Source organism: Sturnira hondurensis, unplaced genomic scaffold (assembly GCF_014824575.4).
Source record: "Sturnira hondurensis isolate 20B ecotype Veracruz unplaced genomic scaffold, ASM1482457v3 Scaffold0005279, whole genome shotgun sequence".
In the NCBI taxonomy this organism is placed as follows: domain Eukaryota; kingdom Metazoa; phylum Chordata; class Mammalia; order Chiroptera; family Phyllostomidae; genus Sturnira; species Sturnira hondurensis.
In genome coordinates, this window is record NW_028077910.1 from 7,003,557 (window position 1) to 7,020,176 (window position 16,620).

General features: G+C 45.2%; 1 protein-coding gene across 1 annotated transcript in view; it reads left to right on the forward strand.

Moving 5' to 3' along the window:
• SLC7A14 (solute carrier family 7 member 14) overlaps nt 1–16,620 on the forward strand; it is a 106,543-nt gene that overhangs the window by 80,116 nt on the left and 9,807 nt on the right. The window contains exons 5-7 of the mRNA XM_037046538.1: nt 7,714–7,860; nt 10,353–10,561; nt 12,696–13,573. Coding sequence (XP_036902433.1) covers nt 7,714–7,860; nt 10,353–10,561; nt 12,696–13,573 — 1,234 coding nt within the window. The remainder of the gene's footprint in view (nt 1–7,713; nt 7,861–10,352; nt 10,562–12,695; nt 13,574–16,620) is intronic.

A 16,620-nucleotide genomic window follows, 5' to 3' on the forward strand; every position in this document is an offset into this window, starting at 1 on the left:
GTTCACGCAGACAAGTCTACCCGGTATGGTCTGGGGGTTGGCAAGAGAGAGGGCAGGGCCAGAAGCACATTTCCAGGTCTCACCCCAGTGGCAGGTAGTTCTAAGTTGCACCTGAATTCTTTCTCTAGGATGACTAAAAATGCTCACTTCGTGGATTAATAGGTAGAATTTGCCAGCCCATTTTACTTTTTTTAATAGTAAAACATAAATCAGAGAATTTTGAGCTGAAAGAGGTCTTAAAGGTTACCAGGTCCTATTTAACAGGTAGAGAAACTGGGGCTGAGAAAGGTAAAACCTGCCTAAAATGCTGGCAGAAGCAAGTCCAGGGGTCCACCCATTTTGCTCTTGTAACTTTCGCTTAGACTGTTTTCCTCCAAGACATTCACAGACCAGAAGTCTCTCTTGGAGAACATTCAAAATAACTTCTGTTACTCTGGACCCTGCCATGCTGTTCAACACAGAGAAATAAGCAAGGAAGCAATCTCAGCCAAGATGTCTAGTCTTCTGCCTATCTGTAAGGATTCCACAAAACCACAAAGTTCATTTTGCCCCTTGACGTGAATGAGTCCTGAGACTGGTTAAAACCAGAAGAGACAAAGAAGCACTGCTGACCCCATTCTAGATCCTCAAAACTGTATTTCCTTATGATACACATTGTCCCTTTCTTGTCAAATAAGAGAAACAACAAATTATAAGAATGACAAAGAAAGACTGTTTTTCAGGGACTCAATTACATTTCCATGATAGCACACAAAAAAGGTTCTCACTGTTTTCTTAACAATGTAAGAAATTAGTGGGTCATGGACTTACTGAAAGACTTTGGCCAACAGCTAACTTCTGTGCTTGCAGGCTTCCTCAGCTATCAAGTGGGAAAACGAATTGCACCAAATGTTTGCAAAAGAGAATAAAATCTTGGATGTTTTTATGTGCACATTGGGTGGCTAGCAATAGTGATAGTGACAGGGGGGAGGAGCTAGGACTTATCCAGTGCCTGGGGGCTCCGTGAGTCATGCATTGTTCTCTGTGAATATTATATCCCTCTTACAACAGAACTCTAATGCAGGTGCAGCTATATCCAACGTACAGATTGAGGATCCAAGACTCAGAGAGACAGGGTTACTCATCTGAGGCCACTTGGTGCCAGGACTAAAATTCCTGCCCTGGTAAAGGTGGCTCCAGAACTTTTTCTACTACATCAATGTGTTGAGTATGATGACCCTCCCTTCTAAGCCTTCTTAAATAAGATAATTAATCTGGCATGTTATATTTTCATTTCCTTTAAACTTTCCTAAAGTCATAGGGTCTTAGAATGGGGAAGCATATTCCGAGATGGCCTGTTCTCTTATCTTCGAATGGAAGCATAATTAAACCAGTGCAGGCCAAACAAGCATTGTCTACCAAGACTTCGTGTCAGAATGATTCAAAAACTTTTCCTAAGTACTTGAGTCACGTTCGATTTTTCAAATCTTCCCAATAGCTTACCTGAGTCCAGGCCCCATGTGACAACTGGAAAGAGTTCATATCCTCCCGTAAATACCCTTTGCCCATGCTGAAGAAGATGAGTCTTTTAGTCTTTCTTCCTGTGCTATGTCCTGGGGTCTGTATTCTCTTTGGGGGTCTTTTCTTCCCTTCTTGGGCGCTCTGCATCATTTCTCATTCAGGAGTCTACCTCATCAAAGAAGAAGCTAATCAAGCCAGCCTTATAGGCTCCCTTTTTATATACATCCTGGGTCCTCACCAAGTTTTACAGCAAGAAAAGAAGATCAGAAATTAGTGTGGGGATTGACTGTGGGAGCAGGGGTTAGGGGTGGGTTGGGCAGAGGAGGGAAAAGGGGAAAATTTGGGGCAAGTGTAATAGAATAAACAATAATAAAAAAGAGAAGACTGTTAAATAAAAGCCTTAGTTTTACCATAAAAAAGGAAAGATTTCATTCCTAACAGTTAACATTTTCTTTATGACAAACTTTTTCACATACAGTTTTTCTTTAATCGTCACAACAGCCCTGAAAAATAAATACAACGATCTCTACTTTTACATCCAAACGACTTAAGCTTAGGCCATAGATCTTAATCGTAAAAGAGTTGAAATGCAACCCCAGTACTGGATGAGCCAAAGCCCTTGTTTATATCCTTCACTATCCACTCCCAACCCACCGTAGTAGATACATGGGACCAATTGTCTTGTTTTGCACCTTTGGCCACTGACCTCACTCCAATGCAAACCAACTACCTTGAGGAGGCTTGCCATTGGCCACCAAAAAAGTTTGGCTGGGATTTGGATTTTTCACTGCAAATCCATGTTCCCTGCAGGAAATTCAAATATGTACCCAAGTGGCTGTGACTAAAAGCATCATCTGAGCACAAGGGCATCCCAGTGGAAAGATGTTGCTGACTCATCCCCTCTGCTATCTGCCTGGCCTTGGATTTCTGCACAGTGAATTTCCTCCCTGGCAAACTGGCCCGGACCTGTTCTTTCTCAACTTTGGTTTCAGGTCGCTTTTCCAGTCCAGCAAGACCACTTTGAATATAGATCCAATTTTTTAAGGTCTGACACCTTATCATGAGCATTTCTCCCACCACGTTAATAAACACACTCCCTACTCTGTTATCTAATAATTGTCAACAAAAGTGGGTTGCTTCTTTGGCAGCTGCATGAGTTTCTTCACTCCTTAGGGAAAACCTGACCTACCAGACAAGGGGACTAGTTCGGAGTTCCAGTCCACTTTATTTGCTTTAGGTAGGATGGGATGAAGGAAACCATGGTGTAGGAGATGGGTTAGAAGGCTACCATTCCATGACTTGAAACACAATTCTCAGATACTTTTGAAAGGGTTAATGAGCACTCTATCCTCTGGCCGTGGACCCCTCATAAGCCTACTCTTCCTCTGCTGCTGCTACTTCTTTCCAAAGAAAATAGCTTAAGGAATGGTTTACTCACTTACAGGTTCTGGGTCAAATGCTTCTTTGGTCTTGAAGAGCTTAAGAACAACAAACATTTCTTCTGTATATCAAGTAACTGCTGGCCCTCAGCTGAACCCCTGCTTCCATCTGCAAATCCTCAGCCCTGGATCACTGTTGATGTGTGTTCCCTGTATGTTATTTGTTCTTGATGCTATCTTATGGCTTTTCTTTAACCAAAGAAGATGCTCTACAAGCACAAATATCTCCCAGGAAAATGGTCCATAGCAAGTATTTGTCTGGAATGCTGAGAGCCTTCCAACAGAGCAAAAGTTCTTTTCCACATTTTGCACAGTTGAATCCATTTGTTTGAACTTATTAGCACATTCCACTGTCACTGTGAACAGGCTGCTAATATATCTGGATCTTGAGCACGGTAGCGAATGCTATTAAAGTCATAGTTTTGTCTTGTTCTACCTTGGGAGCAAATTATATAAAGGTGTCTAATTATCCCCTAGGCACCTGGCAGATTGGCTAAGGCACGATACGGCGGGGGGAGGGGGTTACTGGTGGGGGCTGCTTCATCCTAATGCCTCTCAAATATCAGCAAGGCACAGGGGCTCAGCTTTTATGGACCCCTCACACCGAGTAGCAGGCCACTAAAGACATCACTTTTGACAAGTAATTAAGAAGCAGTCCTCCAGCTACTGAGGCTCGTGCCGCTTCCCCACAAAGCTCTATAGAGGCACAGATGGAGTTGGATCACCTGGCTGAGCAGCTACACCAGGTTTCCTCTAGAAAACAATTTTCCCTTATGTCATCAAAATAAAAAGTCAATACTAATTTTCATTTATGTAAACCATTAAATGAAAGTTAGGATAAAGTACTGATGACATAACACATCTACACACACACACACACACACACACACACACACACACACATACACACCAATTTTATTCACAGATGCTCCCCCAGGTACCACACTTTCCTTCATGCTTGCAAGTGTATCTAAGCACAAATACCAGTGGCCAGGTCTGAATCCAGGTAGAGTCAGGCGGAAAGCAGTTTTAGTGGCCACTCTAGTAGAGATACACCCATACACAGTTTTATTTCATGGATCCTGCCTCTTTGCTTGCAAGGAAGAAAAACTCATTCAAACTAACTTAAGTAAAAAGGTGACCTTATTTGCTAATTCTGTTATCTTCTTTGTAATCTGTTTATTTAATCTATAGCTCATTAGGCCAGGGTCTGTTTGATCTTGTTGGGTGTGCTGGTTTCTCTCCCTTTGCCTCCTCTCCTGAGACTCATTCTCCACCCTGCATGCTCTGTTCTGTGCTCCAGAGGACCCCTGCGGTGGCTTCCTGTTGGGTCAGTGGGATGTATTACCAGGAGATCAAAGGTGAGAAGAGAGCAAGGCTAGAGTATTTCCTCCTCACTCTTGCCCGCCCTTAGCTCCTAGAATCCCCTCATTGAAATCATTTTATTTGAACCATGGCAGTTAAATTCTGTTCCCTGCCTAATGCAGTGGAACCTCCCAACATCCTACCTTCGATCTATCCCGTCCTTCTTTAACCTGTTTTCTAGTTCTAGATCTGCAAATTCAGGCTAATAGACATTCTCTTTGCAAATGTATTCTCTCTCTTCCCAGTTTGATTATAGCTCAGCTTCTGGTATCTAATCATTATCAGCAATTGACATCTATTCTTTCACTCATTTGCAAAAGGGCAGTATTTCTTTTTAAAAATATATATATAGACATTTACTCACCTTATTGAGTTTGTTACTACAGTCAAGGCTGCATTTGGGGTTGTGCAGTGTTCTTGAGACTCCAAGCCCCACAAGGCCAAGGTCAAAGTACTTTTCGCTCATTACTGTCTCCATGTCAACAAGCACAGTGCCTGGCACATGGAAACAGTTAATAAATATGTGTCAAGAACAAGAAAAAGAAGAAAGGAAAGGCTGAAGAGAAAATTGTTTGTGCCCTTTAATTTCATTTGGTCTAGAAAAACTTGCAATAGTTATAAAAATACAAGTGGTAAGATATAATGCTTACTGAGCAACTACTGAATTCTTGGATTGCAGTGTATTGTATTATATTATCTCATTTAATCTTGTAACAACCCTATGAGCTAAGTATTATCACTATCTCCGTTCAAGTGATTAAAAAAACTGGGCTCCGAGAGGTTAGGGACTTGTTCTTGCTCGTCAACCTAGTATGTGGCAGAACCAATCTAGGTCTGACAGTCTACGAAGTCTGTACTCCAAACCAGGTCTGATTCCGCCCACATGCCTGGCTCTGAGATTCCTTCTGGAGACTACAATATACCTCTCCTCCAACTACTGTGTGGCCCACACTTCAAAATTGGAAGATGTCTCTATGACATCCACTGAATCTTCTCTTCTTCAAGTTAGACATCCCCAGGCCCCCAGGTGTTCGTCACATGGTGTGATTTACAGACTTCTCACCTTTTTCTGGGGTAGATGTGCCCCTAAATTCTTGTTTAGGACCCTCCCAACCTCCTTTCTTTAGCAGTGAGCTCTTCTAGTATCAATGAGCTTTTAAATTGACTCGGAACTGACCACACCAAACAGGCATGGAGCTGTAGTCTTGGACATCCAAATTAGGAGTGATGCACCTTCAGATGGTCTCAACAGGTCACTGTATGATTTACAAGAGGGGGGTGTGTGGAGACAGGTGTTAAAGGAAGATAAAGCGGGACAGCTTCTGTTTTCTGGAAGCTGTCTTAAAGCAAGGCTTTTCTCAATTGAGGCAGCTAAGCAAGCTTGCAAGCCTAGCATGTGTTCATCCTTAAAGAACAGAAACATTTTCCAGATAAGTGAAAACAAGCACATTTCCAAGGCTGCAAGCTTCCATGTACATCTGTTTTCCCTCCTTGTACGAAGGCCAAAGACATTTTCCGTGCCCTGAGATGAAGGGCTTGGCTGGGCTGAAGTCGGGAGTTAGTTCCGCTCCCTGGAAGTAGCTCTCTGGTGATAGAGCTGCACGTTTGAGGGGTTCTCTTTACCTGAGTTATTAAAATAGGCCAGGAATCCTTAGACTCTGGGTGGGGAGGGAGGTGTGGACCCCTTGGCAGTCTGGTGAAGCCTGTAAACCCCTTCTGAGAATTGTGTTTCTAGATGAACAGCCTAATTACAGAGGAAATCAAAAAGGGATCAATTACCTTGAAATACAATTGTAAAAATATTTTCAAATTGTAATATAATAACAATGTGTTTTCTTTACTATATGTTAAATATTAACATGTACTTCTAATAACTATCATCATTTGAAAATGATGGTATTCTAAGCTCTCTGCAATGCCTCCAATGTAGTGGGAAAATGACTGCTATTAGTGACAAAGTTATAGGAACCCTTAGTTTACCATCCCCATTCATAACGGAAAGAAATGCTTACACTCGGTCAGAGGTTAGTGAAAAGAAAGATGCCATATTTTCTCATCAAACCCACAGACCCCTGAACTGCATGGACCCCAGGATAAGAACTCTCAGTTAGGGAACTGAAAGGTTGGAGTCCTTATGGAAGAGACTGTAGAAGAGGCCAACGCACTTTGCAGATGATCAAAGGTTGTTTTTGAAGGCTTGAGATTTTTGACATTGTGATGTACCTTGCAAGTTCTAGTATTTAGTATTTTGTTTTTTTATTTATTGAGAAGTCACTGGAGATGGTAAGAGTGAAAATTTGGAGAGAGATATCTGCTTGACACATGTTTTGAATTTCATCACTTGTAACTTGAATGTGCACAAAATTAAACAAAAGGTCCAGTCTGCAAAGAGCCTCACTCTCGGACCCCTGGCTAAAGCTTAAATGCTGTGAGGTCGCCTCACCCCATACCCACAAGTCCAGAAAAATCTCTCTCACTTTCCCCTAAGCGGACATCCCCAAACACTCAAAGAAGCACACTTTTTACTTTCAGCTGATGATGAAGATACTAAGGTGGAGAAACTTTATTTACACGTCAGTAGATTCTTTGGAAGAAAGTGACACACTCCTCAGTGGGAGATTTTCACTGACACCCGCGGGGTCCTGTGTGCTCCCGACAGAAAGACATCCAACAAATGTCACTGGATACCACCTCCACAGCCTTATAGCACCTCAGGCCTCAGACCCTTCCCTGCCTTGTAGCTCAACTACATCACTGAAGCCCCCCCAAAAAGCAGAAAAAACGAGCAGTCTCTACCTGTCTTCTCCTAGAATACAATAGAATATGTGAAGATCTGAGAATCTTCTATATCATTTCAGATCTAGAAGTTGCCATAGAGATGATCTATCAGAGGCACTGATGGTAATTTGGGCGGGACAATTCTTTGTGCGGATACCTGAGCCCACTACATTCGATGCCTGAAGCCCCGACCCCATGTCTTTGTGACAGTCACGGGTACCTCCGCATATTGACAAACACTCCCTAGGGGTAGACATGCAGCCCCTGGCTGTGGCCGACAACCACTGGATAAAAGCACAGAAAGGTTCACCAGTTCCCCCAAGACCTGGGGACGGCCAACTTAGTGCTTTTTGATAACCCCACTTATTTCTAAAAATGATTTGAATGTGCTGAATGGCTTGTTTTGATCTGGGAGTAATTCTTCTTACCTCCACTTCACACATAAGGAAATGTGTCACACGGCTAGAAAGTAGAGGAGATCAGAACTGGCCCGTTGAGCACAAGTCCCACCATGTTACCCTCTTGGCCACTCAATAAAGACTGCTGGGCATTGGGCAACCATGGGTCCCACGTGTCGGGCCCCGGTGCTGCCCTGACACTCTGAGTCTGATAGATGTCATCACCCCTACAGGTGCTGCAAGGAGCAGCCACATGTTTCTACGCTTTCATTGGTTTTGACATCATCGCCACCACGGGAGAGGAGGCCAAGAATCCCAACACGTCCATCCCCTACGCTATCACCGCCTCCCTGGTCATTTGCCTGACAGCATATGTATCTGTAAGTGCCAGATGCTTTCGAGACCCTCCTCCTGGCCTTTCATGTTTGACCTTAGCATGTGGCTCTGGGACTGGGGTCCTTCTGTCAGGAAAAGATCCTTTCTTTGTGCCCTTAGCATTTGTGTGCTCGTGTCCATGCTCTGTATATCCTCACCTACCACTGACAAGATGAAAATCAGGACTCCAAACTGGAGATGGGAGAAGCCCCAGGCCCTCACTTCAGCCACGGGCTCTGATTCTTTGTCCCCAACTGCCCCATGTCAGGGCTCTTGGTATCCGCTGCTGCCAGGACGGTGTGCCGGGAGTGGGCTGCCGTCCAAGGAGCTCAGATCATAGGCTGGCAGTAACGGGTGGGTGTGCAAGCAGAGGCATTGTGGGCCTCTGTGCACCTCCTCAATGCCCTTCTGTCTTCTGGGAGCTTCCCAGCAATGAGATGTGAGGCTCCCCCAGAGTCAAGAGAAAGAGAGAGAGAGAGAGAGAGAGAGAGAGAACATCGTCCTCTAGAGACGCTCTTCCCCTTAAATCCCAGGGAGAAGTGCAATTTCTTTCTGCTGTTGCTTCTTTTTACTAGAGTTCAAGCTCTCCCCTTAGGGTTTCCCTGTCAAGCATGGTCCTCGGCATAAAGCCTTCCACACTGTGTCCTCAGGACCACTCCCTGAGATGCCCCTCACACTTTTGATGTGTCATCTCTCAGCTCCCACCCTAGGATTTTTGTCACAGATAGTTCAGCCACATCCAAGATCCCCACCTCAGCCCTGGCAATGGAGAGAAGAACCAGCTGACAAGCCAACGGGTGTGTGGTTACCCAAATACTCTCAGGCCCTGAGGGGCTCACTCAGTTCAGTCACCACAATTAGCAGTCAGCATCTGGGATACGCCTCGTAAGCCCCTGTGGCTCCCGCTGGTGTAGCTGGCAAAATGCATCTCGTTGCCCTCCCCCAGGAAAAGGAAAATTTTAGCAACCACCTAAAGAAGCCAGAGCAATTGATCATAAAAGCAAGCTGCAAAACAGGATTGTCCGGGAAACCAAAGGAGAACACAAGAGCAGCTTTGGATGTGGAGTATAGAAATTCAGTTGCCCACCCAAACATTCGTGGGTAGGCCCAAACTTACCACTCCTCACTGTGCACACACATTACAAGTGGCTTCATCTTCTCTATATCCTGATTATCCCTGCAGACAGTGTTCAGGGAGGGGCAGTGCTGTTGGGGGAGCAGCAGAGACACACTCAGCACTGCACGTCCCCTCCTAGTCCTTCCTCATGCCTCCCCCTCCTCCAGGGGTCAACCCCGGTAGCACACACAATCTAGTTCCTCCTTTAGGATAGCACTTTATAGACTACAGAGTGCTTCCCTGCATCCACCAACTCTTTACCTATCCTCATCTAATGTGGTCAGGAGACCCAACACAAATCGCTGTAAGATCAACCCCACTCTCCTCCAGCTCACCCCACCCCACTCCCAAAAGGGACATTGCAAGTGGTGACATTGCAATGCAGGCGTCTTTGCCATGCCCAGAAGCCGTGTGGTCCTGTGCTGGTCAGCAGACTGCCATTCCACCACCAGGAGAGGAACTGAACTGCTGGGCTGTGGGGGTCCACCCCACTCTCCTGCCTGGTGGCCCATGGCTTCCCCGCAGGATCTTAGCTCCTGAGAAGTAGGCAAAGAAGTGCTCTAGAAGTGCACCACTTTCTCCCTTCCAGGCTCCAAACTCCCTTCTCGATGCCAGTGCTGGTCTTTGCAGGCCAGGGGGACTGGATCGTATGACTGGTTGCTCCGTGGCCTGCAGCCAGTTCTGAGGGGAAGGAGGAGACAAGTCCTGGCTAAGTGATCCCTGATTAAACAAAGCCATGGTGGTCTTACAGCCCAAACAGGACTGGGTCCCACCCAGTGACATAATTTATTTGCTGACCTGCCTCGCTCCTGGGACCGAGCTACAGAGAAGAAATGGAAACAGGAGTCCTCATCTGGGTCTCAAGAGCTTGTTGGCTATGGACCTCCTACCCATCTGTCTTTGGAGTTTTGATTTCTGGTCTCTGGGGTGATGAGGAGTGCTATTAAGACTTTGTAGAACCATGAAAGTATACAAGAAAAGAGAGTCATGTCCATGTTGGCAGGGTGCTCATAGTCACTGCCGGACCTGGCTCCTCCCACCTGGTGGCGTCTCCTCTTCCTTGAACTGTCAGTCTAGCTCTGCTTTCATGCGGCTAAAATCCCTGCAGACTCAGTCCTCAGGCGTGGAATGCCCACTGAGAGATATTAGAGATTGTCTGGTCTGGCCCACTAAATCCACATGGGGGGAGAAAAATACCGAGACCGAGAACTCCAGAGGCCCAGTGATTGGTCTAAAGTGAAGGCACGTGCCAAGAAGCGGCAGACCCAAACTGCAGGCAGGCCTCCGACCCCGCGCCCTGGGCTCCTGCTCTCCTGTGGGACATTCGCCCATGCTGTCAGTGCCCGCCACCTCCAGCCACATTTTCTCTTGTTTTAACAGGTGAGCATGATCCTAACTCTGATGGTGCCATATTATGACATTGACACGGAATCCCCACTCATGGAGATGTTTGTGGCCCATGGGTTCTATGCTGCAAAATTTGTAGTGGCCATTGGGTCAGTGGCAGGACTGACTGTCAGCTTGCTGGGCTCCCTCTTCCCAATGCCAAGGGTCATTTATGCCATGGCTGGCGATGGGCTCCTTTTCAGGTAAGGGTTACACTCTGTGGAACTGATTCTGTTCTGCCACGCCTGCACAGGGAGAATGTCACCTTCTGTCAGCCTGACTGCAGTTTTGATGTCGATGACTGTCACCTAAACTGTGGAATTTGTCATATATCCTGACATTTCGAGTTGAAAGAGATTAGTCCCTGAAACAGACCCTCAGTTTGACTCTGGCACAAACTGGTCTGTTCCTCTAACCACCCCCTCTCCCACTTGACATTGTATATTCCTTTGTAAAGATAAGTGGGTGACAAACTGCAATCCTGAGTGGCCTGCAGAACGAAGAACCCACCCCGGGGACATCCTAGGCCTGCCCTCAAACTGAGGCCTGGCACCCGGCCCTCTCCACACAGCCCCTCTGAAATTAAAAGAGTTCAAAGTTATAATCAGAGAGAGAATAATAAATGCCCTCTGAACAGGACCTAATAATAGTACCAACAAGAGCTACCCATTGAATATTTGTGTATCCCGGGTGCCTTGTATACAGTATCCTATTTAGTCATCACAATAAGTCTATTTTGTAGATGAGTATAAAAAAAAAACCTTGCCCCAAATCCCTCAGTTTCTGAGTGGAGGGGTCAGTATTTGAACCCAGGATTGTCTGACTCCAAAGACCAGACTTTCAACCACACCAGTCTTGTGACAGTTCCAGACCCTTATCTTGACCGTGAAGTGGCCTATCTGGCCACAATACAGGGGGTGTGTGGCCCCATCCAGTGGTTCTCGGTGCCCACCCTGTGAGGGCTTGCTGGGAAGACATTCTCCCAGTGCACAAAGGAAAAGGTAAACCCCGAAGAGCACAGAACTCTCAGGGGTGCCTAGGGATCCAACTCAGGGACTTTATCTCTGCCATCGTCTGTCATCTGGTGCTCCCGCTCCTCAACCCACCCCTGAAACCATCACCAGGTCCTAGTGGTGTCTGAGGAACTGGACAGATCAGGGAAAATCTGACTGTGGTGGAGATGTGCCAACTTCACATACCCGAAAGGTTTTTCTGCTGTCAAGGAAAATAAAGAGGAAAGATGCTGAGGCCCCAAGCACAGTTTACTGTCTTGTGAGAATCCTGAAAATAAGGGAGGGATGGAGGGAGGGATGGAAGAGGAGGGAGCAGGAGAGGTCATGAAGAAAGAGCAGGAACCTACTAAAGGCCCACAGGAACTGCTAAGGAAGCAGCTGCCTTTCAATCGCCCTTATTGATCTTCTCCAGTTGGTAACTGGCTGAATTTAGACTGCGTTAATTACTGTGCTATTTTACCAGCTAAATCCCTGTACTTTTGATGCAGAGCAGTGCTTCTCAAGCTTCAGCATAAATTAGACTCTGGAAGTTTTTTAAGACACGGTTTGTTGAACCCCATTCCCAGAGATGCTGATGGAGTTGCCCTTAGGTGAAAGCTGAAATTACGTGTTTATCACAAGCTCTGAGGCAATGCCAATGCTGCTGATGCACAGGCCACACTTGGGGCAGCAAAGCTCTAGAGAACCCCAAGCAGGTGTATGACTTCTCCAGCTAGCACGCCTTCTCAGCATAGCCTGGGTTTCCACTTAGATTTCTGAAATACCCCCTAGATTCAATCAACCCTTTACATCAGTGAATTGAGTAAGAACTTTAATAAAAAGTGTGTCTCAAAACCAAGGAATTAAAAGTGAATTCTTTTTATATGACCAATGACACGCAAATACGGAACAGGCTGACAGCGTCCAGAGGGGAGAAGGGAGAGAATCATAGGGGAAAAGGGGATGGACTCACATGAACAAGTATAAAGGACACATGGACAATAACTAAGGGTGGGGGATGGAAAGGGGAGGGAGGTGGGGAGCACTGGACGGGGGGCAGGCAGGGCTGGGAATATAAGACAGAAACCTGTACTTGAACAAGAATTAAATAAAAATTATATAAAAAAATAAATAAAATAAAAATAAAAATAAATAAAAGTGAATTCTTTTTAAATTATATTCCAGGAACCAAATCCTGGGGTAGGAATGTCAGCTTTATTTGAAGCAGTGAACCCAGAAGTCAATTGGAGGGGTAAAGCTGGGAGGATGTGAGCTGTGTTAGAGCTTAAATAAAGCCATGGCCATCGGCAGCCCACATTAACCCTGTGCTTTGTTCACCCTCTAGGTTTCTGGCTCATGTGAGCTCCTACACAGAGACACCTGTCGTGGCCTGCGTCGTGTCGGGGTTCCTGGCGGCTCTCCTCTCTCTATTAGTCAGCCTCAGAGACCTGATAGAGATGATGTCCATTGGCACACTTCTCGCCTACACCTTGGTCTCTGTCTGCGTCTTGCTCCTTCGATACCAACCAGAAAGTGACATTGATGGTTTCGTCAAGTTCTTGTCTGAGGAGCACACAAAGAAAAAGGAGGGCATCCTGGCTGACTGTGAGAAGGAAGTATGTTCTCCTGTGAGTGAAGGGGAAGAGTTTTCTGGCCCTGCTACCAACACATGTGGGGCCAAGAACTTACCATCACTGGGAGACAATGAGATGCTCATAGGGAAATCAGACAAGTCAACCTACAATGTCAACCACCCCAACTATGGCACTGTGGACATGACCACAGGCATAGAAGCTGATGAATCTGAAAATATTTATCTCATCAAGTTAAAAAAGCTGATTGGGCCCCGTTACTACACCATGAGGATCCGGTTGGGCCTTCCAGGCAAAATGGACCGGCCCACAGCAGCTACAGGCCACACGGTGACCATCTGCGTGCTCCTGCTCTTCATCCTCATGTTCATCTTCTGCTCCTTCATCATCTTTGGTTCCGACTACATCTCAGAGCAGAGCTGGTGGGCCATCCTTCTGGTTGTTCTAATGGTGCTGCTGATCAGTGCCCTGGTGTTTGTGATCCTGCAGCAGCCAGAGAACCCCAAGAAGCTGCCCTACATGGCCCCCTGCCTCCCTTTTGTGCCCGCCTTTGCCATGCTGGTGAACATCTATCTCATGCTAAAGCTCTCCACCATCACATGGATCCGGTTTGCCGTCTGGTGCTTTGTGGGTAAGCAACTTCTTTTGGAGCCTTGAGAGTTCCCTTTTAAAGCATTGAACAGGCTTATCCCAAAATTACCTTCTTTCTGGACCAGGCATCAGCATTCCAGGAGAAATCTGGCTGGTTCTATGGATCTATGGACCCTTGCTTTCTGCATTAGAGGCAAGAAAGCCAGCTGTACTCTTTCTGCTCATTATGGTCTTGATCGTTGGTTCTGAAGAATGATGCTGATCAATCCATCACTTCATTGAATGTTAATACTGGACATTCTATTCTCCTTATGGATAAATAATCCCATAAAAATCCACTTTACATAAATTCATATTTTTAAAAGGGGGAAATTAACATAGTAAAAGTGAGGGTGGAAAAAGTCGATTGACATTCTATGTTATAAACCAAAAATTATGAAAAAATGTATTTTTACATTTGAAAAAATAAATTAAAATAGTAACCACATCATAACTTTTAATGAGCAAAGTATAAATTAAGTGTGGATTTTGGGGCATCATTTTTCCTGACAAAATTGCATTATGGCACCATTTAACATCCCTCACTTCATATTGACTTTCATCAACTCTCAACAGTTTTTCATTTTTTCCCAAGGTCCTCTCTTCATTCTTTGATATTCCAATCCAGTATTCCTTGGGAAGCACCCGTCACGCCATCATTCTTCTGCTGGTAACTGATAGGACCTCAGCAGGCCCTCAGCCGTTCACAGCTTGGGTGTGAATCAGAGTTGCTCTCTCCAAACTGACTTTCACTACCTTCAGGAAGATCCATATCTTTCCCAAAGTTTCTAATTTTTCTTTGTGACTTGTTTATATTATTTATACCATATCTATTTTAAACAATCACTGATGTTTATGAGATGGCTGGGGATTGGTGCTAGTGGTAACTTGCGAAGAATGTTTAAGTAAAACCTATTTTAAAGTTCTTCAGTTACTATTTTTATGTTTGTTACATAACTTGGTAACTATAGGGTCTCTAGTAACAAATACTTAGCTAAGGAGGACCCTTGGATGCTTTGAGGAACAGGAAAGTAATAGAATAAGTAACCCCTGCCTTAATGAGAAGCAAAACAAATATGCCTGAATCAAGTAACCTGGGCAAGACAGTATAGAGACATATCGATTAGTAAACCATCCACTCTTCGAGGTCAGGGATATGGTGTTCAATATCATGTCCTCTGTGCCTGGAACATATAGTACCATGTGCCAATAAATACACCTCTATGATTATAAGCACTCTTCAGATGAGAAACGAAAGAACTTCCTGTCCCAACAGCCAGAAAGGACTTTGAGGAGCCTGTAAGGTACGGTTTCTATAGAGGGAAGTGGGTAGAACCTAGTATTCAAAGGAAAGAGCCAGTGTCCTCCAGCAGATTCCTGGCCTCTGACACCATTCTGTGCCTCCCTGTAAGCATTTTGCTTCCATCGTTCACTATTCTAGGTCTCATCCCTTGCTAGACATTAGGGGGATTTCTCCAGAGGACGCCTCCACTTACTCACCAAGGTTTAACCATGTATATCATTTATTCACAACCTCTCTTCTCTGTTTAAACATCTTTCCGCTGAACATGCAGCTAAGCAATAGAAAGATTCTATTACGGGTAGAGTGACTGAAGTGGGTACAAATACTTTAGTCGTATATTTGTCAAACGAATGAAGGCGCAGGCGCAAAGATACGGGGTTCACTGATCCATTGCTAGACTGTTAAAGCTGGAAGGGCCTTCAGTACCTAGGTTAGTGTTACCCACAGTGTGGTGACCATTCTATCGGTAATATTTGGGCGGATTTTAGAGAGTCTATGAATGAACTTTATAAAATAGTATACATTTATTATACATGTTCACACACACTAGAAAAAATACACATCGTCACATAAACCTAGTGATTATTTTTTAATTTAAAAAGAGAGTCAAATTAAGAAAAACATTAGCCCTAGCACAGGTGCTGTATTATTCACAGAAATAATTAGCACGTACAGCACTTATCATGTATCAGCCTTTATTCTGGGGCTTTACTTGTATTAACTTATTTAATCCTCAGCACAATCTTTATTTTACAGGTGAGAAACCTGAGGTATTTAACTGAGATCACATCACCAGAGGCAAAGGATATAGCAGAGCCAAAATCAGAACTCAGGCGTGTGGGCCCAGAGTCCATGGTCATGGCCACTGCACTAGAATGCGCTACATAAATAACTACAGTTTGAGAAACACTAACACAGTGCCCCACCCCCCACTTCTCCCTCTCCCAATTTCACAGATGAGTAAACTGAACCTCCAAGAGGTTGAATTGCGTGCTCAATGTCAACAGGAAGTTATTCGAGAGCTATTGCTACAACCGGTATCTCCAAGCTCAGATCTGGGGCTCCTACCTCCCTACCAGGGTGCCTCTGAGCAGACCTTTCTATTTGATCAGAACGTTTGATATGCAGCTTGTGTGGATTAACACACAACATCGGAGCTGGCTTCCTGGGCGCCACCTGTGCCGTCGCACGGGACCCCGCTTTCAGCTGAAGACCCTGTTGCTGCCTCCACGAATTCTTCACAAGCGGCTCCGTGGTTGCATTTTGCACTGGGACCCACAAATTAAGCAGCTGGTCCTAGATAATAGCTATGGTTTATGGGATACCAAAGACATTTTGCAAAAGCGGTGAAGTGGCCAGGACCCTTGCCTTTGGGTTCAGACCGCAGGTTCAAATCACACAGCTCTGCCATCTCTGTGTCTCGTAACCTTGGGAAGTTCACTTAACTCCTTTGGGCCTCAGTGTACAATTTACTCACCCGTAAAAATGCAGATAATTTACCAGCCTTGATCTGGTTTGGGGCTTAGAGAAGAAAATATTGGGGAAAGCAGTGAGAACTATTTCTATCCTGCCTTTCTTTTACAAAATCTAAAATGATTCATTGTCCCCCAGACTAGCTATCACATGCCAGAGTACAGCGTGAACCTGTTCTGACTCAGGCTGCCCTCCCAGTTAGCAGGCAGGAGAAAACTCCCAGAGAGCCTTTTATAATCTTGCTGATAGCACAAGCTTCAGGCTCGCTCCAG